The sequence below is a fragment of the Crocuta crocuta genome, unplaced genomic scaffold, assembly GCF_008692635.1.
Source record: "Crocuta crocuta isolate KB4526 unplaced genomic scaffold, BGI_CrCroc_1.0 scaffold3, whole genome shotgun sequence".
Classification (NCBI taxonomy): domain Eukaryota; kingdom Metazoa; phylum Chordata; class Mammalia; order Carnivora; family Hyaenidae; genus Crocuta; species Crocuta crocuta.
In genome coordinates this window covers 2,008,886-2,036,490 of record NW_027529934.1, presented here as the reverse complement: position 1 = coordinate 2,036,490, position 27,605 = coordinate 2,008,886, and the positions used below count along the sequence as shown (strand labels likewise).

Below are 27,605 nucleotides of genomic sequence, written 5' to 3'. Positions count from 1 at the left end.
ATTCTTTTATGAGTCTATCAAAACTGACTAAGCAGATACGCAAAAGAACCAAATAGAACACCTAGAAATAAATAGTATAAAGAAGATTAGAAACTCAGTGGATGAGTTACTCAGCAGATTAGACAGAGCTCAGAAGAACAGCAGTGACTGTACACGGTAAAAAATGACCATAATGCAGTACAGAAATATGGAAAGACAAAAAGATGGAAAATGAGATGGTTAAGAGCCATGTGAAAATCCATTGTTTCTAAAAGGATTCCCAAAGGAAAGGATAGAGAGAATGAGGAAGTCGCAATATTCAAAGAAGCAACCAGTGAGAATTTTACAGAACTTATGACATAGGATTCAGGAAATACAATAAATCCAATACAAGTTTACAAAAAAATGATGACAAAAAACATCACACCCAAAAAACAACTCCACACTCAGATATATTAGAGTGAAACACCATTAAAGACAAAGTAGAGAGGTGCCTGGGTGGCTCAGTCAGTTAAGCATCCGACTTCAGCTCAGGTCATGATCTCACAGTGTGACTTTGAGCCCCACATCAGGCTCTGCACTGGTGGTACAGAGCCTGCTTGGGATTCTCTCTCTGCCCTCCCCCACCTCGCACACGTGCACATGTTCTCTCTCTCAAAATAAATAAACTTTCAAAAAAAAAAAAAAAAGACAAAGAAGAGACCATAAAAGCAGAGAAAAAGAAAAGACAAATTACCTCTAAAGGAATGATAATTAGCCTGACAGCAGACTTCTCTGCAGCAACAATAGAAATTGGAAAGCAGTAGAATATTATCTTCAAATGGTAACTGTCAACCTAGGAGTCTAATCCCAGCAAAACTAGGGTTTCAAGAGCAAGGGAGAAATAGACACTATGGACATACCAAAACTAACTGGGTTTATAAGTAACAGATTCTCCCTAATTTAACTTGTAGAAGATGCATATATTTCTGGAAAAGGGGAAATGTTTTTTGAAGAAAGATCTAAAATTCAAGAAAGAATAATGAGTAAGTTTTAAACGTGTGTAAATATAAAAAAGAATGACTATATGAGATTTTGAAAAACAAGATGTAACTTAGACAAAAATAGCATATAAATCAAGAGGGTAGTGCCTAAAGTCAAAGCATTCTAAGGGCCTTGTATTAATCAGAAAGTCATTAACTTAGACTTTAAGTTAAATATGCAGGAGAATGTCTGGGTGTCTCAGTTGGTTAAGCATTTGACTCTTGGTCTCAGCCCAGGTCTTGATCTCAGCACTGGGCTCCTTGCTGGGCATGGAGCCTATTTCAAAAAACAAAAACCAAAAAAGCCTCCACTAAGTTAAAGATGCAGGAAAATTTTCCAGGGAACACAATAAGAATAGAAATATAGAAACATCCCAAACTAGCAGAGAGTAAAAAAATGGAACAGGAATTGGAGTCTTAATGCAAAAATAAAATAAAATAAAAGCCATGAAGGAGGAGAAAGAAAACTAGAATACACATAAATTGGTGATTTGCAGATGACACAGTTGAAATGCTGAAAGAAAATAATAAAGATATACCAGGTAAATACTTAATAAATGAAAGATACCTGACAAAATATTCTTTAAAGCAGAACACATTACAAGAGATGAAAGGGTCATTACATATTGATAAACAGTTCAATTCAACAGTAAGATAAAGCAATTCTAGTCTCCTATGCACCTAACAATAGCTTCAAAATATAAAATATCACAAAAAGTCATTTCTCAATTAATTGATCAGTAAGCAGATAACAAAAACCATGCTAGCAAGGAGGCAAGCAGTAAGAGAACATGGACTTCAAGCACAGAACTGACAAGCTACAAGTAACAGACACAGACAGAATCTTATAATCAAAAGAGTATATATTCTTCTTAAGAACAAAAGGAAAAAAATTTATGAAAATTCTGTATTCGAAGCCTGGAGGTTTCAAAACATGTCATCAAAATCCTCAACATTCCAGTCCCTGAGAAGTGGGGATCTATATCCTCTCCCCTTGATTCTGGATCAACTTCAACAACTCACTTATAACCCACAGAAGTGATGCTGAATAACTTCTAAGGCTAGGCCAGAAATGGCTGGGTAGTTTCCACTTAGTGCTTTTGGGATTAATGCTTTGGAGAAAACTAGCCCATGGTGAAAAGCCAGGTAACTCAGATCACTCATGGACCATCAGGCTAGAGAGGAATGCCAGCTGATAGCTAGCATTTCAACTACCAGTCATGTGAGCAAGTTGAAAACCTTCAATTATATTCTAGTTGATGTTGAAACATAAAGACAATTCTCTCTAAAATTAGGAATAAGGTAAAAATATTTATCATAATATTCTTTTCAGAATAATAATGGTGAATCTTTTTTTTTTTTTACAAGTAGTTTATTGACAAATTAGTTTCCATATAACAATAATGGTGAATCTAACCAGTTCAATAAGGGAAGAAATTAAAAGGTAGGTAAGAATTCAAAAGAAATAAAATTGCTATTATTTTCAGATAACATAAATCCCTTCGTAGGAAATGTAAACTTATCTACAAATAAATTACACAGAAGTTGCATTTCTCCCTATATGTGTATCCCCACTTCTCTTCCTTATGTAGATTCAAAGGAATACCTAATAGGGCTTTTCTAGGAATTGTGACACTTCAAGAGCAAAGGTCCAAGAACTTACTATTTTTTTGTTTTTTTAGTTTAGTTTTGAGAGAGAGATTGAGATCATGCACAAAAGTAGGGTAAGGGCAGAGAGAGAGAGAGAGAAGGGCGCAGAGGATCTGAACACCAAGCAGTGGGACTTAACCTATCAGCTAACAAGACTTATTATAAAGATACAGTAATTAAGACATTGTGGGACTGACAGGGAGCAGAACAGATAGCAATGTATATACAAAAACCTCATATATGATAAAGCTGACACTGCAGACCAGTTAAGAGATAAACTCATTTCTGGGGCGCCTGGGTGGCTTAGTCGGTTAAGCGTCCGACTTTCACTTAGGTCGTGATCTCGCGGTTCGTGGGTTCGAGCCCCGCGTCGGGCTCTGTGCTGACTGTCAGCTCAGAGCCTGGAGCCTGTTTCAGAGTCTGTGTCTCTCTCTCTCTCTCTGACCCTCCCCTGCTCATGCTGTCTCTCTCTCTCTCTCTCTCTCCTAGAAATAAATAAAAATATTAAAAAAGAGATAAGCTCATTTCCATATTAGAAAAAAATAAAAATGGATTTCTACCTCACAACATGAACAAAACTAAATTACTGACAGATCAAGGACTTAAGAGTAAAAAGCAAAACTTTAAAGCTTAAAATATAAAAGAACATTGAAACTTGAATATTTACATGCTTCTGATGAAATAGGTGTTCACCAAAACATGTAAAGAGAGTTAAAACATAAACTACAAACTGCTAAAAGATATTGCAACACACTTAACTAAAGGATTAGTAGTATCCAAAATACATAAAGAATTCAATAGGAAAGAAAACTTTTATGCATTCTGTCTTAAGGAAAAAGATAAAAACCCAATAGAAAAGAATGTAACAATCAAACAAGCAAACACATACAGTATTTTTTAAAAAAGACATGATAATAAGAAAATATTCAGTACCATTAGTAATGTGATGAAATTGAGAAGACGATACCAATTTATATTTCCATATCTAAACATTTTAAAAGTGACTATATCACATATCAGCAAGAAAGTGGCTAATAAGTACCTTATGGCCCAAAAGAAGTACAACTGAACTTTGAACAGTGTAGGGATGGGTGCACTGACCTTCCTTGTAGTCCAAAATCTGTATGCAACCTTTAACTCCCCAAAACTTAACTACTAATAGCCTACTGTTGACCAGAGCCTTGACAATTAACACATTTTTCTGTATGTTGTTTTTATTATATACTGCATTCTTACAATAAACTTGACTAGAGGGGCGCCTGGGTGGCTCAGTTGGTTAAGTGTCCAACTTCAGCTCAGGTCATGATCTCACGGTTTGTGGGTTCGAGCCCCACGTCGGGCTCTGTGCTGACAGCTAGCTCAGAGCCTGGAGCCTGTTTCAGATTCTGTGTCTCCCTCTCTCTCTCTGACCCTCCCCTGCTCACACTGTCTCTCTCTCTCTCAGAAATAAATAAAATATTAAAAATAAATAAATAAACTTGACTAAAAAAAAGAAAATGTTATGAAGAAATTTTTAAGGAAAAGAAAATAAACTTATAGTACCGTATTTATTGAAAACATCTGCATGTAAACGGACCCACAGTGTTCAAAACCCATGCTGTTCAAGGGCTGACTGTACATCAAATGTGGAAAATGATTTGCCATTACCCAGTAAAGCTGACCAGGGTTATACTATAGAATAATTCCATTCCAAACACTGCTAGGGTATTATTTACTCAATAAGTCACTGGTGACATTTTGGTGGGAAAAATCTATGCTGTGCATTTCAGGAGGTCTGGCTGGCATGCCTTTCCCACCACATGCCAGGGGTGCTCTAAAATCATCATAATAACGAAAAACCCCTCTATAATTTCTAACTGCCCCTTATGGGTGCAATACTAAACCTACTAAACCTGAGAAGCTCTGTCCCAAAAGAACTCTTTTTTTTTTAATTTTTAAAATGTTTATTTATTTTTTGACAGAGAAAGAGAGGGAGGGAGGGAGGAGCAGAGAGAGAGGGAGACACAGAATCTGAAGCAGGCTCCAGGCTCTGAGCTGTCAGCAGAGAGCCCCACACAAGGCTCAAACCCATGAGATCATGACCTGGGCCGAAGTCAGATGCTCAAGTGACTGAGCCACCCAGGTGCCCCAAGAACTTATATTTGTATATCCAGGATACATTCTTATCAGTATTGTTCACAATGATACAAAACTGTAAATGATGTCCATTGATAAGAAATGGGTAAGTTGTGGCATATGCACATAATTGGAACACTGTAACACAGCAATGAAAATAAACTTAAAGAACATGTTGGACAACAACAAAATGCAAGTAGCTGAAAAATATATACAATATGATTCCATTTAAATACAGTTTGAAATGGACAAAACTAAATGACAGTTGGTCAGAAATAGGCACACATGTGATAAAACTATGAAAAAAAGGGAAGTGAGTAATTGATAGAAGTTCAGGATTGGGTTCCATTTTCAGGATAGAGGTTCCCTCCGGAGAGAAGTGAGAGGGGTACAATTAAGGAAACATACCCACAGGACTTCTACTCCCAGGGCTCAGTGACAGAGACACTGAATGTCTGTTTTATTCTTTAAACTCTATATATTCTATGATAATATAAAGTTTACAATTTTTAAGTTTATAAAAACCTTTCTACATAATGCATCAACAACATGCAGATCTGTGTTAATGGCAATAATATATTAACATTCCTGCCTGTGTCCTTATCATTTGTGAGAGAGCAGAGAAATGAATGAAACTGCTGATATACAGTTCCTACCCTGGACCACAACCCTGTGATGTTTCCTTTCACTTTTTTTAATTTATACTCTCCTCATGCTAATAGTATGAGATCACAGGCAAACAAAAGACCAAATGCATATGTATCATCTCACAAAGCAGGATAAAACAGTATTCCACATACATACATTCTCTACTCAAATCCCTAATCTCTCGCATTTGTACAGTAAATAATAAGTTCATAATGTGTATTCTCATTCATTATAAAAATTTGACAGAATGCTTACTATGTACCAGGCCCTATAGATAGATATGATTCTTGCTCTTAAAGTGCTTATCACACAGGTATGGGCAGGCAGAAGAGGGGAGACTTTAAGTAAACAAGTATCACTCACCTTAATGAGTACTGCAATAGACTTATTAAAGAAAAATAAGGAGGTAGTCAATTCAAGCTAAGGTACAGGAGACTTCATAAAGAAGTTATATCTTATAGAGTCATGAGGAATCTCTGAGGCAGACTGGGGAACAAAGAGAATTCCAGAAAAAAAGAGAACCAACATAACCACAGGACAAAAGCCAGGGAACTAAAAGACTTACTAAAACACTGCTAGTAATTTGAAATATGTGAAGCGGGATAGAGAATGCCTCACTAGAGAGCTTTGTGTTTTATCCTAATCCTACAAAGCCACGGAAATGTTGCAAGCAGTCAATTTGGTTTTCAAAAAATTGCTTCAGTAACAGAGTTAAAGAACAGACTGGAAGGGGTGGCGTGGAGACTCTGGAAGCAAGGAGAGAAGACAGAACATTCCAATAATTCAGAGAAGCGATGAAAACCTGAAAAAAAGGCATCTGCATACAACATAAAGAAAAGGATAACATTCATACTTGAGAGAAAAAAATAAAAACAATGACAAAACAAACAGAATTGAGGAAGTATATAATAGTATAAAATAGTAACTGAAAAAAAGTCACTAAATTAAGACACAACAGTTTAAAAAGTAGACAAGAATTATGGAATCATGTTATAAAAATCAAAGAACAGATTTTCAGGAAGAAGAGAGGGATCAGTAACTTGAAATGATACAGAAAGCACAAGTAGAATACAATGAACAATCAATCACTGGACATGGCAAGTTAGGTCACTGATGATCTCTGTCACTATTTTCAGTGAAGTGAAAAGAGAGCAGCCCGACTGAAGCAAAGTCAAGAGTGAAGAAGTACTAAGGAGAAGAGTTTCTTCTAGACTGGTAGAGTAATAGTTACACTTTTCTATTATTTTTTATTTGAGAGAAAGAGAGAGAGAAAGGGAGAGAAAGAGAGGGAGGAAGGGAGAGAAAGAGAGGGAGAAAGAACACACAAGCAGGGGAGAAGGGCAGGAGAGAGAGAGAATCTGAAACGGGCTCCTTGCTCACTGTAGAGCCTGACATGGGGCTCAGTCACGGTGCGGGGCTCAATCTCATAACTGCAAAATTGTGACCTGGGCCGAAATCAAGAGTTAGATGCAAAAAAAAAAAAAAAAAAAAAAGAGTTAGACACTTAACCAAGTCACCCAGGTACCCTGAGATAGTTATGCTTTTAAACAGAAGACCTGTACATATTTTTGAGCTGCAATGAAAAGGCTGAAGGGCATGTGGTTGGCTCAGTTGGTTGAGCAACAGACTTCAGCTCAGGTCATGATCTCACAGTTTGTGAGTTCGAGCTTCACATTATGCTCTGTGCTGACAGCTCAGAGCTTGGAGCCTGCTTCAGATTCTGTGTCTCCCTCTCTCTCTGCCCCTTTTCTGCTCACACTCTCTCTCTCTCAAAAATAAACACTAAAAATTTAAAAAAAAAGAAAGAAGAAAAGGCTGAAAATATAGCATAGAGAGAGATAACTGATGGGAAAAGTCCTAGATGTGCCATGATGGGATAGACAGGATCAAACAAGCAATGGAATTATGCAGACCAAGGGAAAAAAATCTTTGTTATTGTGAGAAAGAGGCATTCAGGCAGACTTCATTCAGTAAATGTTCCTGAGTATCATTTCAGATCTGTAACATTTTTTAAAAGTCTGATCACCTCAAATACTGGCAAAGAAGTGGACAATGAGTACTGTGTAAAGTGCTAGGAGATACAAGATACACAATGTTACTCAGTCCCTGACTTCAAAAACTTGACAGCTTAGTAGACACAATATAGTACTTTTAATGTTCTAAGTGTAACTACACTCAAACGAAAAAGGTGGTACAGTCGAGGTTAGGAGGAAGGGCTAGAATCTAAGGGAGCTCCTGCTTAATATTTTTCTCTGTGAAGTAGAAGGTGAAGTTATCTGACAACATTTTGGGGGGAGGGGAGAAGTGGTAGATGATATATAGAAAAACAGCAACTTTTATTCAAGATATATTATGTCCTGGGTACTGTAAGTGGTTCTATACATATTACCTCTCTGATTCCCAGAACAATTCTCTTATTTTTACTTTTCCAATGGAAAAACTGGAGCCTTAGAGGTTAAAAACAGAGAGGCATTAAGGACTACACAGAGACTTGAAACTATTTTTTCTAAGTAGCAACAATTTACATGATTGTGCCATGTTCTCCTGCTGTGCCTCTCAGACCAAGAATAGCAACTAATGCAGCAGTGTGTGTTTACAGGGTAAGGGAAGGTATAGCAAAAGAATATGGAAATGGGAGTTAAAAGATACTAGGAAGAGAGCAATTTAAGTAGTTGATCCTTAGATCTATATAGCTCAGGGAAATAAGGCAGAGTTGGAAAAAAAAAATTAAGGAATCAAGTAATTTGAAAACATTTAGCAGTAGTGAGAAAATTAGTTAAATATCAAATTGAGGTAAGAGTAGGATTCTTAAATTGTCACTGATGAGAGTTTAAGATGACGGCAAGGGCCAGGATAGGCCATGGCAGTGAGTTCCTTAAGAGGAATGGGGGTCATTAAATAGGATGAGGTCACATTCTGTCTCCCAATTTCGATATTCATTATTCCACAACTGTCTACACCTCACAATCCTTTACTTTCATATTGAAATTTTTTTATATATGTTTTAATATTTTTATAATTACGTAATTTCTTGCTTTTATAAATGAGTATGTATATCAATTTAGCCTTTGCTTAGAGACTTTAAACCATCTTTATTACCATTTTGAGGAATATGGGAGCTTTTCTTGTCGGGGATTCTTCCAGATCTTCCTTTGAGGCAGGCTTTTATTTTCACTACTGTCAGTATACCACTATTACAGGTAGTCCCCAATTTATGATGGTGCCAGTTACAAGTTTCAACTCTATGATGGTGTGAAAGCCACAGGCATTCAACAGAAACTGGGCTTCAAATTTTCCTCTTCTACCGAGCTACCTGTAGTACGATGCTCCCTCGTGATGCTGGGCAGTGGCACTGAGCTGCAACTCCCAGCCAGCCACGCGATCACGAGGAGAAACAACCGATTCACTGACAATCATTCTATTTTGTACTTTCGGTACAGTATTCAATTACATGAAACATTCAACATTATATTATAAAATAGGCTCTGTACTAGATGATTTTGCCCAATTGTAGGCTAATATATGTTCTGAGCGTGTTTGAGGTAGGCTAGGCTAAGTGATACTGTTCGCTAGATTCGGTATATTAAATGCATTTTTCACTTCAATATTTTCAATTTATGATGAGTTTATTGGGATGTAACCCTAGATTTGTAATTTCTAATTTGCTATAACATGGAACAAAGAGTATTTTCAAGAAAAACTGTGTAACAAAACCAGAAAGCATAATTCTATGCTATACTATACTTATACTATATCATCTGAGGGTGGTTTTATTTCTTTTCTATGGATTAAAGATCAGGGATTGTGGCCAGGCTTTTATACTTCTGAGTGGATCAGATAATCTAATAATTTTATTTACTTACTTTAAGAGAGAGAGAGTACACAGAGGAGGGGAAGAGAGAGGGACAGAGACTCCCAAGCAGGCTCTTCGCTGTCAGTGTGGCGCCCAATGCAGGCTTCGGTCTTACCACCAGGAGATCATGATCTGAGCCAAAACTAAGAGTGGGAGCTTAACTGACTGAGCCACCCAGGTGTCTCCACCCTCAACAATTATTTAAACTATTGGCTAACTGGGAGTTCTAGATAATACCTTTTTTTTTCAAAAACCTCTAACACTGAAATTTACTACTTCTATGCCATTACATAAAAATGTTTTTCTTAACATGAAGTACGATTCATTCTTTTTTGCATGGATTTGTAGAACAACTATAAGCATTCTAATGATCATCATTACCTCTTTCTTGGCTTCTTTTTTTGGATCATAATCACTGTCGTTTCCATCCATTGGGTGTGTTTCTTCCACATCATCATCACTGAGAAGAAACAAAGATGAGTAAAGTTAATTCTGTTTTTATTCTATTCCAGGGCTCCTATCAAATTGCAATATACCTTGCCAATCATTTCACTACATATTCCCCAGCAAAACAAGAGTTGTCCTTGGGAAGATGAGCTTCTATAATTTAAATTTCTGTAGTATTTGGAAACATTTATCCTTTTGGGCACATATAATCATTTTAGCAAACATTTCTACCTAAAAAACAGAGACTCAATAGGAAAAATATTTAGGAAGTGTATTACTGGGAAAGAGAACACGTATATTAATTTGGTATAATACTTACTATTTCAGTTCTCCGGTTGGAGGATAAAGACAAACACCAGGAAACAACATGATTTTATAGCACCAGAAAGATGCAGTTACAATAATGTGGACTTCAGTTACACAGGTAACTGTACTCAGGCAATTGTGGAAAGACCATGTTTAGAGAATATATTTCTTAATATATTCTAAATATACATATTGGATATAGCAATACTAAAAGGAAGCCATCATAAGTACAGTTAAACACAGCTCAAAATATAACTCAGTTGCAAGGTTGCTGGCTATGACTAACAGTGAAAGAGATGCAGAAAGTTCTTGCTCTTAAGATTTCTGATCACTCAACTCTTCCTGTCAGAGCAGAAACATGGATGGAAGATTTTAAAAAGTATTTACAAGGTGTTGTGATAATTTTTCTGCTTTAGGAAATGTAAGCAGTCCAATACAGTGTCCCTAACAATATAACTATATAAAAGCATCCAACCTACCTGTCACCCTGATTATGTCTATTGGCTAGTTTACGAGCCTGGCGATCCATCAAGCTTGTCCTAGATCGCGTTTTTTTCCAGGAATAGTAATACTTTACAAGGCTAGCAATTGTCTTATCTGGAAGCTTGAAAAAAAATCATGTCAGTATCAGCAAATTTAATTCATAAACTGATTAACAGAATGAATAATATTCCTGATATTATTGTTTGATACTTAAAGATATAGGTGAAAAATATTTTCATGGGTACCTTTATGAATTATAGAACTAAAGAGTGCTGTTACAGTTACAGGAAACCATCACACCTGTGTCATTGACATTTCTGAATGACTATTCCTATTTGTTCTGAGGGGGTGGGGAGAGAAGAATGTCACAAACTAACATGGCAACAATGCACCTGGATGTCCCTAGCACAATGTTAGCATTTGATACACAGTTTCCTTAAAAAGTTACATTTCCCTCCTTAGTAAACTGTAATTTTTAAATTGATACAGAATTAACATACCAGGAAATTCACCCATCTAAAGTGTACAATTCAGTGGTTTCTAGCATATTTGCTAAGTTATGCCATGATTACTACTTAATTCCAGACATTTTCATAACTTTAAAAAAAAAACTCCATACCCATTAGCAGTCACTCCCTGCTAGTTCCCTTACCCCAGTCTCTGACAACTTGTAATCTACTTCCTGTCTCTATGGATTTGTCTATTGTGGACCTTTCATGTAAATGGAATCATATAATATGTGACCTTTTATGTTTGCCTTCTGTCACTTATCATAATGTTTTCAAGAAAAGCTATTCAATTCTCAACAATGAATATTTTTAATTGTTTGTTTTAAATTCAGGTTTCAAGATGATACATAATACAAATACACTTTAGCTACCAAATAAAGTCTTTGGGTATTAAAATGACTAATGATCATGCACTGATTTGTCATCCTAGCAAACAATGATACACACTCCCAATCAAAAAGGCTCTCTTAGTTAATGGAATACATTTATATATATTTGTAAACATTATCTAATTTTCATCCATTCAAGTTAAAAGATTTTAATGCAGCAACTTCTCAGGTTTATATTATTTTGACATAATACTAAAAATTTAAAAACTAGAAATAAAGGATTTTTGTCCTTAAAAAAAGCAACAGTACCTGTACAATATTGAAATATAGCACTTTTAAAAATTGATTTTCATATCCAAAGGAATATAAATTAGAAAATAAATCCTAATGTTAAAAAATGAAACGTTTAAAAATAAAATTGAAATTATGATTTTCCCTAGAACAAGCACATTTAATAACTCTATTATACATACATTTAAGCCAAAACAAAACATAACTTATTATAATGAAATAACACATAACTGTCATGCATTAGAATGGCTGTAGAAAACAGGACTAGAAGCAAATATAAGAGTATTTTAAATATCAAATATTTTTGAAAATTAAAATTAGACTGAAAACTTTTTTGTATTTAATAATCAAAAAGTGTTTAATGATAGCATAGGTTATCTTTCAGGTATGAATCACAGTAAAACCAAAATTACCATACCATTTGCTGAATTCTGTGAAAGCTCTTCCCATGAAAACTAAAGGCTTGTTCAAACAGGACTTTATCTTCCACTGTCCACTCATCCGGAAAGGGAGTGAAATTAGGGAGATCAGCAAGGGACTTCTCAATGTTATGTTTATGCCAGAACAACATGCCAAGTGCCTTTGAAGAGAAATCACCCCCTTTGGTTTTAATGGACTTACGTTCCATCACACTTAAGAGAGTTAAACACAAATCAGGTTAAAATCTTAAGCCTATGACTTCAACTGAAAATACACTCACAGTTTGGGGCTTTTAATCAGAGATGCCCAGGTAGTAGACCTCATTTATTTATTTCTTTTAAATCAGGGCCTCAGAACAGAGAATGTTCTTACATACCACATTTGCTGTATAATCTAGGAAAAACAGTGAGCTGAGGAGAGGGACTATAATTAATTACTAAAGCAGGTTTGTAGGCTCATATCAAGACTCTCACCCACATTTATTCATTGCCAATGTGTAGAAAAAAAAACATGCTGTAAGGAAAAGTATCTAGTAAATACGTGAATGAAACTAACAATCATAACACAAAACTAGAAGTGCTCAGTCAAAACCTAGCAGAGAAATGTTTCAAGTTTTAACCTTTTAGGAGTATATCAGCTGAATAGTTCCAAGGAGTACCTCAACTCCAACCTTAATATTTACCACATATATTTTTTAAAGTTCTTCATAATTATAATGTACCCAAAAAATTTTCAGGAGGCATATTAATAACTTCAATGATTTGTTTACCAAATCATGAAAGCAATGAAATGGGTAATTTCTAACTATTGCATAACTTTCCCTTCTATGGTTAAGTAAGTCACAGACCTTTATCTTTACTATAAAGTACTATATCACATTTCATTTTTTAAGAAGAAATTTGGCAACTTTTTAAATAATAAGTTTTAAAATTAATCTTTGTACTTTGGTAATACTCATTTAAAATGGATAAGAAAATGAACATACGTGCACTCACATTTTCCAGGATTAATGCCTCAAACAAACATTAAACAGAAAGTCAAGAATTCAAAACAAAATATGTAATTAAAGGCTTCAAAAAATAAAAAAGTTAACTACATTTAGATAAGTATCTCGATTTCACAGAAATGACTTCTTAATATTTAACATGTTATTGACCATAAAAAAGTTAGTTCTCAATAATCCAAACTATAGATAATTTATTTAACTATTAATTCTGATAAAGGTTTCTCTAATAATTAGCTGAAAAGAGACTTAAGAATCTCTATTTCATTTTTATTTTTTCATATTCTTCATTCCCTCATTATCAGAGATAATGAACCATCTGCTATATAGATCTCCTTTTATTTTTTTAAATTTTCTTTAAAGTTTATTTCTTTATTTTGGGAGAGAGCAAGAGAGAGTAACGAAAGGGGCAGAAAGGGAGGGAGAGAGAATCCCAAGCAGGCTTCAAAATGTCAGTGGGGAGCCTGATGCAGGGCTCGAACCCACAAACTGTGACATCATGACCTGAGCCAAAAACAAGAGGTGGATGCTCTACTGACTGAGCTGCCCAGGCGCCCTGTCCTTTTAAATTTTTCTAATTAAAAATATGCGCTTTGTGAATTATTTTATTCAAAATTTAAAAGTCTTAAACATTTCTTTCAATTAATTTCTAAGTCTTTTAGATTAAAAGATCACAGAAAATTACCTGTACTCCAAAAAAAAAAAAAAAGTCCCTTTTTTGGTAAACATTTGCCAGAGTCATCCTAAAGGCATTTGGATACTTTTAGAACTCATAGCAGAGTAAGAAACAGAGGCATTGAGAGAAAAATGTTCAAGTCCTTGAGACAAATAACGTTTATAAAAGCAAAATCCTTTATTCTGAAAGGTCAGACTTTGCTAGGACTTTTGTGGTATCTATAAAATAGGTTGAACTATACTTTTTTAGGACAGAAACAACCAGGAGACATTCTCTGGATTCAGTAAGTACTGAAGCAAGCTTTAATATTAGAATGTTTCTCTACATACCTGCTCCACGTTGTAGCCATGTTTCTCCTTTGCAATTGCAATATATTCATCCACTGCAATGAAACAATGTTACATAATTAATTATTCTTACTTCATTTTCTCAGATCTACCTTTTTTTTTACATTTTTTAATAAAGCAAAATAAAATAGCTGAAGTCATTTTCCATGAAATGTTACAAAAAGACTTTTACTTCTAAGACAGGATTAGAAGCTTACTGGCTTTAAAATTTTACCTAGTATGATTTATCACTATGATTATACAGCACATACTTACTAAATTCAATGGCATTATACAATTATTCTTGTATACAAAAAAGACCAATTGGTATGTAGTCTATAGAGCCTAATACATGTAAAACATTAGATAATTCCTTCATTTTCTGTTGCAGTCTTTATTTGCAGAGACTTAGCTGTTTCAGACCCCATCTCATAGTAAGAGTTGGCCCAAAGTCTTTACCTTCCCTTTTCCGATTGCTGTACAAAGGACGGTTTATCTATTGTTTGTCAGCTATACATAATAACACATTTAAGTGTGCTTCAGTATCCCTAAATTTTCTTCAGCTCTTCCTGCGGACTATAAAGAAGGTGTCTGAATATTCCATTTTCATTCAACTTCCATATGTAATCAAGCCAGAATTACTTAGATAAGCACAGCTTCAATAATGATGTACTACTAGGTATTTCAAGTCCTCATTGCTGAGATGTCTACCATTTCACATTCAGCAGGACTTGGCTATATGTAAAATCCATATAGTCACTCCTGTTTGATCCTTTTTTAAGTATATTATATACTTTTTAATATATAAAATTCTCTTTCAGCATATTTGGAGAAGCAGAGGTTAAGAATTCTGATCCCAGAATAGCTAGTTTACCAGGGCTTGATTCTCAGCCTTGCTGCTAGTTTTTTGATGTTAGGCAATTAACTTGACCTTTTCATATCTTAATGTCCTCACTTTAAAACAGTGTCTTCTTCCTAGGATTAAATGAGCTAATATACATCAAGTGCTTAGAATAACACCTGACACATTTTAGGTACTTTATATAAGTTTGCTATTATTATTAGTCAATATGATATAGTTTAATATAGAAGTATGCTATTATAACAGTAATGTTGTTAGAATAACAACTATCTTTTATGGATGCTATTATAGTTCCCTAGGACTACGAATTTTTGGTGCAGAAAATCCAAATATTGTATTTCATTTAGAACTTAAACACATAGCATTAAAACACAAGGCAGTTCTAAATATATGCTGATTAACTTTAACTAAAATGTCTTATAGTCTTATAAACAGAAGGCTAACCAATACCAGTCAACCTGTAGTTTTCAACCTTGGCTCTGCATAAAAACAGTGGGGAAGCTTTTAAAAAGTCCAGGCTCTCTGCACAGCAAAGGAAACAACCCACAAAACTAATAGGCAACGAACGGAATGGGAAAAGATAGTTGCAAATGACATATCAGATAAAGGGTTAATATCCAGAATCTATAAGGAACTCACCAAACTCCACACCCGAAAAACAAACAACCCAGTGAAGAAATGGGTGGAAGATATGAACAGACACTTCTCCAAAGAGGACATCCAGATGGCCAACAGACACATGAAATGATGCTCAGCATCCCTCCTCATCAGGGAAATACAAATCAAAACCACACTGAGATACCACCTCACGCCAGTCAGAGTGGCTAAAATGAGCAAATCAGAGAACTCTAGATGCTGGCGAGGATGTGGAGAAACGGGCACCCTCCTACACTGTTGGTGGGAATGTAAACTGGTACAGCCCCTCTGGAAAACAGTGTGGAGGTTCCTCAGGAAACTAACAATAGAACTCCCCTATGACCCAGCAATAGCACTGCTAGGAATTTACCCAAGGGATACAGAAATGCTGATGCATAGGAGCACATGTACCCCAATGTTCCTAGCAGCACTCCCAACAATAGCTAAAACATGGAAAGAGCCTAAGGGTCCATCAACGGACGAATGGATCAAGAAGATGTGGTTTATCTATAGCATGGAATACTACATGGCAATGAGAAACATTGAAATCTGGCCACGTGTAGTAACATGGACGGACCTTGAGGGTGTTATGCTGAGCGAAATAAGTCAGGCAGAGAAGGACAAATATCATTATGTTTGCAAGTATAGGAGGATTAGGAGGAACTTAAGTGAGGAGTAAGGGGGAGAAGAAGGGGGGAAATGGTGGGGGAAAGGGAGACAGGCAAACCATGAGAGACTCTTGAATGCTGACAAAAACTGAGGACTGATGGATGTGGGGGGGAGGGGGGATGGGCATGGAGGAGGACACTTGTGGGGATGAACGCTGGGTGTTATGTGGAAACTAATTTGACAATAAACTATTTGTAAAAAAAAAAAAAAGAAAAAGTCCAGGCTCAGCCCTAAAGGTTCTGATGTAATTGGGTTGAGACAGAGACCAAGATAAGACATCAGTACTGTTTTTTCAAAGTTTCCCCAAGTGACTCCAATGCATAGTCAGGGTTGAAAACTACTGTACTAGATCTTCAGTCTAGGACATTCTACATGGATACCATACAATCAGAATATGGTGGCTTTCTGAATTTTGTTTTCCACTTTATTACGAAATCCATTGAATAAAATACTGCTAAGAGAGCAAAAGCCAGTGATACCCTGATGCTCAGTTTATGAATGAAAGCCTTCAGTAATGAGAACTGAACCAGAGAAACCTGATAATCTCCTTCAGGTTTCTCAGTATATAATCCCAGGCCAAATGTACAATTTTGTTTTCTGTTAAGAATGCCTCAAGAGCATATAATTCCTAGATTACCAGCTATACCTTTTGTCGGTATTCCAAAGCTCTCAAGTAAGAATTACCAGGTACACAACATAATACCCAATTTTCAATTTTTAGTTCTCATTGCGTCAATAAGTATGCTTAGACTTATTATGCACAAGATATATAAGACATCATTAATTTTCATAGGACTAAGCAAACCATCATGGGACATCTGTAAGATTTATTAAGTATTTTTAAAAGACAAGCTTATTTTATAGCTGCAAGAATAGCTGTGCGGTGGTTTTTATTTGGGTTTTAACAAATTCAATGATAACTGAATGGAGGGGTGGGTATCTTAGTTTTGTTACCTGCACGTTTCCTATATCTGATGTGCCGGAAAGGATCACGTCCGCTACATCACATTGAAGTCTAAAGCCACACCATGATTCAAGAAGTGCATGGTCAATGATCCAGAAGGTCTCCGTCCAGAATTGGAGAGCTCAAAGATGACCTGATTGATGGCTGCTGAAGTCAGTTCTTTCCCCTTTCCTCTTTAAAATGGTAATGATAGTGGGCTCTTTGAAGTTTGAAGGCATTTCTTTACAGCTCCATATACTGAGGAAAAGCCTCTGCAGATGTCTACATAGTAACTCCCTCCCCTGCTTGAGGATTTAAGCAGCAATGCCATCAGATCCTAGGTATTTTCAGTCTTCCTGGGCCTGACACAAATTGGAACGATCAACCCACTATCTTTCAAAAGGAAAAACATTCTAATATAACAACCTCCATCAAAACATAAAACAAAACAAAAGCAAACCGTTTTTTTATGAGAATCTAAGCAACCCGAAACAAATATAAGTTGAATTTTGAATTGGTTGATAGAGCCCTATGGACATAAACATTCAATTTCGGAAAAACTTACATTTGGTATCTGGGATACTGTGATATGGAGACCATACAAGCATTCCTCCATTGTCTTTATCTGTGTACTTTGTAGCACCTGGGGGAAAAAAATTGATTACTCTAAATATGAAGGATTTTATTTCCATTCAAAATAAATATAAACAAAGTAAGCTTTATCTCTATTTTAGTATAGTACCTGCAAGAGACAAAGAAACAAAGTACAGGGAAACAGAGAAGGAAAACAGGCTTGATTAAATACACTAAATATTTCATTTATGGAATTGAGGAAAATCTCACAAACACTAAAATTTACCCCCACTAAAGTTTACCACCGTTAAAAGACTTTCTTAAGTACATTATATGGCCTTAATTCTTTTTTAAAAATTTTTTTAACATTTATTTATTTTTGAGAGACAGAGAGAGACATATCATGAGCAGGGGAGGGGCAGAGAGAGAAGGACACACAGAATTGGAAGCAGGCTCCAGGCTCTGAGCTAGCTGTCAGCACAGAGCCCGACAGGGGGCTTGAACCCACAAACTGTGAGATCATGACCTGACCCAAAGTCGGATGCTCAATGGACTGAGCCACCCAGGCACCCCTACGTAGCCATAATTCTTGACAGGTAATAGACCTGATTTAATCTTCTGTACATTACTTAAGAGTCAGTAAAAACTTTTTTTTTTTAAGTTTATTTACTTTTGAGAGAAAGTGAGCAGCAAGAGGCAGAGGGGGAGAGGGAGGGAGGGGAAGAGGGAGGGAGGGAGAGGAAGGAAGGGAGGGAGGGAGAGGGAGAGGGAGAGGGAGAGGAGAGAGAGAGAGAGAGAGAATCCCAGACAGGCTTCACACTGTCAGCATGAAGTCCAACACAGCGCTTGATCCCATGAACTGCAAGATCATGACCTGAGCTGAAGTCAAGAATCAGATGCTCAACTGACTGAGCCACCCAGGTGCCCCAATTCTGACTTTTAAAACTAGAGAATACCTCAGGTGGTAACTTACTTGTTTTGCCCAATATCTAAATAGGCCAAGATTACCATAATTTAAAAATACTTATACCTGCTTTTTATGGGTTTTTATTTTGCCTTTTTCCTTGTGAGTCTGCCAGCTATTCCTTATCAGCATTAATTTTATTTACTATAGTTTATATTTATAAAAGTATGTGTTCTGTGTAAGAGGAAAACAAAGTAAAAAACTGTAAAATAATGTTGTTTCTTCTTAATGTAATCTGAGAGTCTACCTCTAATGTAGAAGCACGCCATTACTGTTTCTTATTTCTAATCTGTTATAATCTAAAGTCAGAAAAGTCAAGCTCTATTGGAACTGCATGTAAATTAAGCATAGAATCAATGAAAGCCTGACATAGTATCCCAATGCCAAGTACATGCCCATGGATTCTGTCTTTTAATAACTTGGTGGTCTTTTTCTGGCTTCTAATTCCTAGGTGCATTCAAATTAATAAAAACCATCAAGAAATGAAACATTGTTGCCATCTACTCACTTGAAGACTTGTCTATGAATATATCAAAACTGACTTTTATGAGATGTTGATAGCTACCACCAACTAATGGCAAGAATTCCAAAATGGTTCACATAAAGCATTAACAGAATTCTCAGGTTAAACTGTAATCATTCATAAGGTTATAGATATTTGGAATAAAGAACATTCATTTCCAGGGGTAAAGAACTACTACTACAGTCTCAATCTAGAGAAGTTATCTATCCAGCAACAATTTAATATAGTTCAGTAGCTTTTAATTTTTGGAGCATCATTACACATTACTACTGTATTTTCAATCAACAAATTATAGTTAGAGAATGATATATATGAAGCTAAAATTGTTGAAAAATTTTATGTGTTTTATGTAAGGAAAAATTAAGGATGGAGAAATTTGAAATGAGGGAATACTACCAAAGTATTAGAAAAACCATAATTACAAAGTGAATCTAAAACCAAAACCTACTTCATTTTGTCACTGTCTTTAAAAAATTTTTTTAATGTTTATTCATTTTTCAGAGAGATAGACAGAGTGTAAGCAGGGGAGGGGTACAGAGAGAGGGAGATTCAGAATCCAAAGCAGGCTCCAGACTCAGAGCTATCAGCAGAGCCCGACGCGGGGCTCAAACCCAGGAACTGCGAGGTTATGACCTGAGCTGAAGTCAGTCGCTCAACTGACTAAGCCACGCAGGTGCCCCTGTCAAAAGTATCTTTAATAAAAGAGGATAGAAATAAAATGCAAGTTAGAAGTACATTATGAAAAATTTATATTCAATGAAAACAAATTTCAGGTTTTAAAAAAAAAAAACTTCAAAAGTAAGCTCTATATTAAATTTCTAACCATATAAAATACAAACACAAAAGCAAAACAGGCAGCCACTTGATGAAAATAAAACAGACATGCTATCTAACATGTTATCTTACTGCTATTTCTAGTGAGTATTCTAAGTTTCAATTCTTTAACATAGGACTGATACTTTTCCACAATGGATTATGACAATAAGACAATTTAAATCCTACTTAATAAGGAATGCAACAAAGAAAGGTTTCCATTAAATCTCAAGTCTTAAGAGCACATTATGCTTAATATTTAAACATATTTCCTTGCATTAAAAAAAATCTTAATTAAAATATCTTCATGAAATGTCTCCTTACACAGATATAAACTTTTTTTTGTATTTTTTCCTATGAAGAGTAATAGTTAGGTTTCCAAAAAAAAATTCTTAGCACTATAATTAAGGGCCTGATCTGACAAAAACTGACATCCAAACCGTGGGGACTAACAGCTCTTCTAATATGGGGGCGGGGGAAGGTGCTAATAAAGGAGAGTAAGCATGTCTGGTAGCAGAGAATGCCTAATTAGGCATTTCACAATGTTCTTTTCCTAACCCTTGAACTAGACTCCGCCATTTTCAATCATGTATGTGTCAACTCAGCTTAAGACATGACTGATGTTCATAGGAAATGAGGTATTTTAGCATAATGGTTAAGAGTGTAACCATTATAGAGCCGGACTCTAAGTTTGAATCCAAGCTCTGCCACTATCTAGCTTTGTCATCTTGGGGAAATTTATCTATGTTGTCTATGCCTCAGTTTAACTCTTCTTTAAAAAATGGATGATGAAGGGTACCTGAGTGGCTCAGTCGGTTAAGGTTCTAACTTTAGTCATTATCTTGCAGTTTGTGAGTTCGAGCTCTATGTCAGGCTCTGTGCTAACTGTTCAGAGCCTGCAGCCTGCTTCGGAATCTGTGCCTCCTCTCTCTGCCTCTCCCCCCCATGCACTCTGTCTCTCTCTCTCAAAAATAAATAAAACATTAAAAAAAAACCCCACAATGATGACAGTACTACTTCACAATATTATTAAAAAATTTACAAATTATGGGGCACTTGGGTGGCTCAGTCAGTTAACTGTCTGACTTCGGCTCAGGTCATGCTCTCATGGCTTGTGGGTTTGAGCCCCATGTTGGGCTCTTTGCTGACAGCTCAGAGCCTGGAGCTTGCTTTAGATTCTGTGTCTCTCTCTCTCCTTTTCTCTCCCTCCCCCTCCCCTGCTAGCACTCTGTCTCTCCCTCTCTCAAAAATAAATAAACCTAAAAAAATTTACAAATTAATATCTGTAAAGTACCTAGCATACAGTAGCTTTACTTAAGACATTTTTATTACCAGTACATGCTTACTGAAAACAGTTCTTTCTTGAGTTCCCTTCTATCTCTGAAAAGGCTTCTTGTCACTCTATCAATCGGATAATAACATAAATGAACACACCCTCATGGGGCTATAACACAAAAAGCTTATGCCTTCTTTCACCAACCCCTTGAAAATGAGATTAGATAGCTGAAATGACCTAGCAACTAAGATCTGACTCCTCTCCTATAAAAGGAGAAACTAACTCGTATTATTAAAAACAACGTACCCCTCAGGATGCTTTGCATCCCATAAAGTCTTATCCTTTCCATCATAAAAGTTGAACAAAAATATTATAAGGACATAAACTCAATGCTCATTTTGTTTTCATGTGTACTAATATTTAATATTATATCCCCAAACTTACTGGTACTTAGAAATAATACTGAGCATCAAATTTGACTCACCACAAAATAGTCCAGTCTTAGAAGTATCCTATCTTCTAAATAAATTAAAAAAACAAATCGAAACCTAGATAGCAAGCTATTATCATGTAAAAAAAAAAAAAACTGTATAGTAGCATGACAATTCTGAAAACAAAATTATTAAACGGTTTTTAAAAACATGAAACACTTAAAAGTTTAATCCTTTTGAAATGTTTTACATATCCTTAACTGCAGTTGGTAAAGTACATTTATGAGACCAACTGGGAAAAACCAACAACTAAAAAACAAAAGTATAATTCTGATAAGCTAGGATTTTGACATCTATAGGAAATTTCAACATAAGTACAAAAATAAAAATCTTCCATTTCTTCTCAGATTTCTTTGAAGACATTTAGAATAAGGATTTTGATTGAAATCTTGGGATAAATATTCTACATAAAGAACTTAAAGCCTGGGGCACCTGGGTGGCTCAGTTGATTGAGCACCCAACTCTTGATTTTGGCTCAGGTCAAGACCCCAGGATTGTGGGATCGAGCCCCACACCAGGCTCTGTGCTAAGCATGGAGCCTGCTTAAAATTCTCTCTCTCTCCCTTTGCTCCTCTCACCCATTCTCTCTCTCTCTAAAATAAAATAAAGAATTTAAATACTGAGAATATTAAGACACACCAAATATTTTTTAAAATTCTACTATTTATGAACCATGCTTTCATTTATAGATTTAATTCACCACCTTCAAACTGGGATAAACAAAGACTTTCCAAGAGGTATATGAGTAGAAGTAAGTTTTATAGGAATCAATTTTCAGACCTTTAACTTCCCTATGTTTCCTTTCCCACACAATCTGCTTGAGAACTCACCTTCAGTCTAAGCTGTATGTTCATTCTACTCTGACCTTCTTCACAAATGCCTTCTCTCACTTAAAAAAGCAGCTCTCTAACCCCCTCCCACATCTGACCAAGAGTACATTGCTTAAAATTTTAAAACCTCTAGAGCGCCAAACAAAGGGTGTCTGCAAGGCTCTCCTTTACTCAAGGTATCATAGCTATTACAATTACAACTTCAATTACACAATAATTGTAATAATTCAAATCAGAAGAGACTTAACACTTAGAACCTTAGGTTCACAAGAATACACATTATAGTGGTAGAGAAATTGGATAGGTGATCAATAAAGCACTTTCAAGCAAAAAAATATAAAAATCCTGTGGGGCAAATGCATGGAAAGGATTTCAAAAATAAAAAGGAAAAATATAAACTTTCAGACTATGAACCTATTCATACTTTTTTCCTTTCTTTCTTTTTTTTTAGTAGGCTCCTCACTAAAGACACAGCCTAATGCAGGGCTTGAACTCATGACACAGAAACCTAGACCTGGGCTGAGATCAATCAGATGATTAACTGACTATGCCACAGAGGTGCCCCACTTCATACTTTTTATAAAATAGGTGCTATCATATTACTGCAGTATTTATATTTAACCTCATACATTTAAAATAAGGATATAGCAACTTTATTTCAAAGTGTTAATATTTTCAATACACCGGAGATTATGTTTTTCAACTATTTAAACATAGCAACAAGTGATAGATGTCAAAAATATGTGAGAAAATCTTTTTTTTTTTTAATTTTTTATGGATATACAAGCAAAACATCTGAAAACTGCTACTTTGTAGACATTAATTTTCACTTCATCTTATGATATAGTTAACATTATCTCCCGTTCACAAATGAGAAAACAAAGGTCTGGATACATCAGATGGTTCATCGAGGTCACTTGGCCATATTAGCTAAAAGGCATACAGTACGATTTGAGGCTCTAATCACCACACGAAACTGCTCCTCCTTGATTGATGAATAGTCAGGAGGCACTAAATAAAAGTTGGGAAGACCTAGTGAAAAATCTAAAGAAAAAAAAAACACCTAAGAAAATGATCAAATCCACTTAATTTTTTAAAGGCATTCTTAGCAATGGTCTGTTAATTAACATACACTATTCTCAATCTCCTACATTCAGGAATTACAATTTAAGTTACAATTCTCATATTTTCTAAAATACTCATTTTAGTAAGTCATTCTGTGTTCGATTTCTACCATCACTATCCATCTCCTCCGATAAATATATCCTGCATATACACACAAATCCTCTTCTAATTTTCCTATATTCTGATCATAATAATCTTGGTACCTAAGGAATTTTTCTTCCAAATAACTTGCGTGGTTACAGGTCAAAAATCTCTAGTGGTTAATGAGACTAAAGATAATGTTCTGGAGAAAAGAAAAGGTGATAGGAACTGACCATTTCTCAATTTCTCTCATTAATTAATAAATATCTCTTTTCCTTTTTCCAATGAAATGTTTTAATTTCTCAGTGAATTACACTGAATTGATATGAAGTAGAAACTTCACACAACAGTACAACACTCAGAATAAAATAGACAGTGGTACTACGTTGAAAGGCATTAGAGGTTCAATACTTCCTTATAAAATGTGCCTACCAACTGTTAATCTTCATGTGTTTGACAAAATTTGCTAATGATGGCTATAGACGAGTCCACTTTGGTTTAAATAACTGGTTTTAGTTGTGTCCTTGGGCTTAGTACTCTTCTACACATGATTAAGGAGAAAACTTACAGATGATTAAGGAGAAAACTTACAGATGAGTTTTTACAATAGGACATACATCCTTATTCTAATAAAGAGTATCAATTATAATCTGAGTAAGTTAATTAAAATAGGACTAAAAAATAGCAATAATCAGTGATTTTTTTTTCCCCACATTCTGCTTACATTCAAATTTTTAAAAAATTATGATAATCAAGTAATCCACATACCGGCCATATAAAACTACCTGAGATATTCTGCACCTTTAATGAATTATTTTTCAAATTTTGAAATTTGTTCTAGTGTTTAGTCTATCATGAAATGAAAACCAAAAAGAACAAAACAAAAAGCAAAAAACAAAAGAAAAACCTTTATAGTGGTCTATGCCATGGCATGTATAATTTGGTTCCAGCAAGAAGTCTGGTTTTTAAACACAAGATCACCTAATAATCTACCTGTGTACAGCTGTCTATGAAATACAAACCTACCTAATGTGGCAAAAAGATAAATATGTTTACTAACTTATGAAACTGTTCTGGCTGTTGAATTGCTGTTGAATTCTAATTTGTAAATAAGCTTATCATTTCCCCAAAAAGCAGAGTACCAATGAAAGTCCTAAATCGGAAAGGTATAAATGTATGCAGAATCGTTCTTCCTAATTATGAAATTGAGCCTTTACTCAGTAACTGCCTTATGCCCAGTCATGTATTCCTGACAAGAAGTTCATAAAGTATTTTTTATTTCCATTGTATAGCTAAAAAACTAAGGATCAGGGAAGGCCACTGGCTTGCTCAGAGCACAAAAATTAAAGAGCTGGGAACTGAAATTAGTCTATCTTCAGCCAAAGCATGCTTTTTCCAAATGTCAAGTTAATACCTGAGGCAGCATAGTAATGTGAAAGTGTCATCCACCTACTAGTTGCATCAATAAACAAAGTTAATTTCACAAAACATTTAAAATTATTTGAAGCCCACCAGTGCACACACTTGATAGCTTTTGAATAAAATGTATTAACAGCCATGTCATTTAGAACGCAACCCAGATCTAGGAAGCACTCTTGTTTCATTGTTTTACCTACTTAAAAACTGACTGCGCTGACAATCCTTTTAACCCTCATTATTTATCCTCTCCCCTGGGACAGGAGGAGCTGCTACCTAAAAATTATTTAAATGGTTGGTAAATAGTTCACATTGCCCTAATGGGCAGGGGAAGGACGATAATACCCATCTATACCCTATAATGAAGCAAACAAGCTACATGCCCCTTCCTCAAAATAAACGAAGTTCTATTAATTAATATCTAATACAGAACTCGAGAGTCTCACACAATATTATAAGCGGGCAATGGGCAGAAAACTGACCAACTGTAAGGGGGAAAGGAAGGGAAGCAAAAACAAAAACAGAAAACAAAAAAAAACAAAAAAAAAAAAAACCAAAAACGAGAGAGCTCCTTCAAAGTCTGTCCAAAGCCTGAACTGAAGAGGGTCTGGGGTGGGGAGAAGGAAACACGCTCCACTCCGGGAGGCTCCAGCAAGGGCGCCTCCATATGCGGAACTCTCGCCCAATCCCCGTCCAGACTGAAATCCCGTGACCGCCAGAGAGCCTGTTTGGAGAAAAGTAGACAGGGAGCCCGCAAGCTGGGTTGGCAGAGGACGCTGGAACCTGGCTGCTCGGGAGAAAATGTCTCCTTGGCAGCTGCAGCCACTGTCCTGTGGTCTGACTTCCTAGGGCTGGCTCGAGGGCGAGGTGTGCCTCTGGCTTCTCCCCACCCCCTTCCCCCATCCCTTTCTCTCCGCGACTCCTACACTCCGCAGAGCTGTCTCGACCAAAGCTACACCACCTAGCCAAAAAGAAAGAAAAAAGAAAATCCCGTGTGCGCGCGGGTCGGGCAGGGCTCGCCCTCGGCTTCAGCCGATGACAGCAAGCCCCGGCATTGGTCGCCCTTGCGGAGCTTGGCCCTCCGCTCCCCGGGGCCGGCGGTGTGGCAATTGACATTAGCATGGTTCTTCCACACGCAGCCCGCACACCCTCTCTTCCAGCCCTCGGCCCAGCAGCCGCTCCTTTCCCAGCCCCGGACCCCCGAATCCGCCGAGGGCCGCCTCCCTCTGCTCTCCCCGACCTCGCCCCAGGCTCATGGGGGCAGAAAGGCGATGCCACCAGCGGGCAAGTGGCCTCCAAAGGAACCATGTTAACCTTGCAATGCACACATCTGCCCACACGCCCTGTGTCACAGCCCTGCCAAGCCTGACAGCCTCCCCGCCAGATGCCTGCCCATCCCAACCCCGCATCCCCTCCCAACCGCACACCCAGACCCCTACCTCGCCCTCCCTTCTACCTCTTCCACCCAAAGCCATTCCCAGAAAAGGGGAGACAGGATTTTGCTTAAAGCAAATATATCTACCTGGATCAAATTCAGGGATCCGAGCTTGGTATTCAGCTCCGACTCTCATNTAATAAAATCGCCGCAGAGGCGCGGCCGCCTCTCGGGCTTCCTTCCTAGGGGGCGCTCTGGCGCGCGGGCGGAGGCGAACGCGAAGGCGTGGGACTCTTTGCCCTCTTAGGGCGGAAGGAACGCGTCCAGCCTGAGAAAGGACCGGCTCGACCCGAGGCGCCGGAGTCAGAAGAGCGGCCCCCCTTTCTCCGAGAGGGTTGCGGGTTCCGACGATCCGGCCGGTCTCGGCGGGAGCCGGAGCCCCTTGAGATACTGCGGCGGTTGGGCTGCTCGGTTTCGCGGCTTTGCCGCGGTCGAGCTGGTGTCGCTCCCTTGCGCGTCCTGGAGCCGGACTGTGTAGCTGGGCGCCCTGCGAGTTCCAGGCCCAACGGGCCAGAGTCGCAGTCGCGGTCATGGTTATCTGGACGCTGCAGTTTTTGTTTCTGAATCCCAGAACTGGAGCCTGACTCCCTAGAGAGACTGAGGGTGCCGAGAGCAGCTGTATTTTGCTAAAAGGTGTTTGTTTTGGTTTTTTTTTAAACCTTTCCCCAGTTTTCTCTTCTCACCTTTTCATTTATTTTTATCCATTTTTCGCCCTCTTTTTGTAGTTAGAAGTGGGTGCTGTCAGTGGTGAAATAAAATTAGGACCGAGGCCTTACCAGTTGGTGCTTACTCAGTCCGTGCTGACCCGTGGTCAGGGCTTGGGGCAGAGCTGTAGGGAGGGCGGAGTCCCCCAGTAGCGGTGAGGCAAGAACTGCATTCTGGCAGGTTTTGAGCCTGGCAGGCGATGTGCT

At 37.0% G+C, this 27,605-nt stretch overlaps 1 protein-coding gene across 3 annotated transcripts in view; it reads right to left on the bottom strand.

Annotated features, from left to right (window-relative positions):
• Positions 1-26,830, bottom strand: part of RCOR3 (REST corepressor 3) — a 55,991-nt gene extending 29,161 nt beyond the window's left edge. For 2 of the 3 annotated variants that reach the window (XM_077763163.1, XM_077763165.1), the window contains exons 1-6: positions 26,782-26,830; positions 17,733-17,810; positions 14,061-14,113; positions 12,051-12,212; positions 10,500-10,624; positions 9,649-9,727 (exon numbers count right to left, since the gene is read on the bottom strand). In XM_077763163.1, the coding sequence (XP_077619289.1) occupies positions 9,649-9,727; positions 10,500-10,624; positions 12,051-12,212; positions 14,061-14,113; positions 17,733-17,810; positions 26,782-26,830 (546 nt within the window). Of the gene's footprint in view, positions 1-9,648; positions 9,728-10,499; positions 10,625-12,050; positions 12,213-14,060; positions 14,114-17,178; positions 17,487-17,732; positions 17,811-26,781 lie in introns of those variants that run through there. The other variant, XM_077763164.1, reaches the window with a different exon arrangement.
• Between the last annotated feature and the right edge of the window lie 775 nt (positions 26,831-27,605).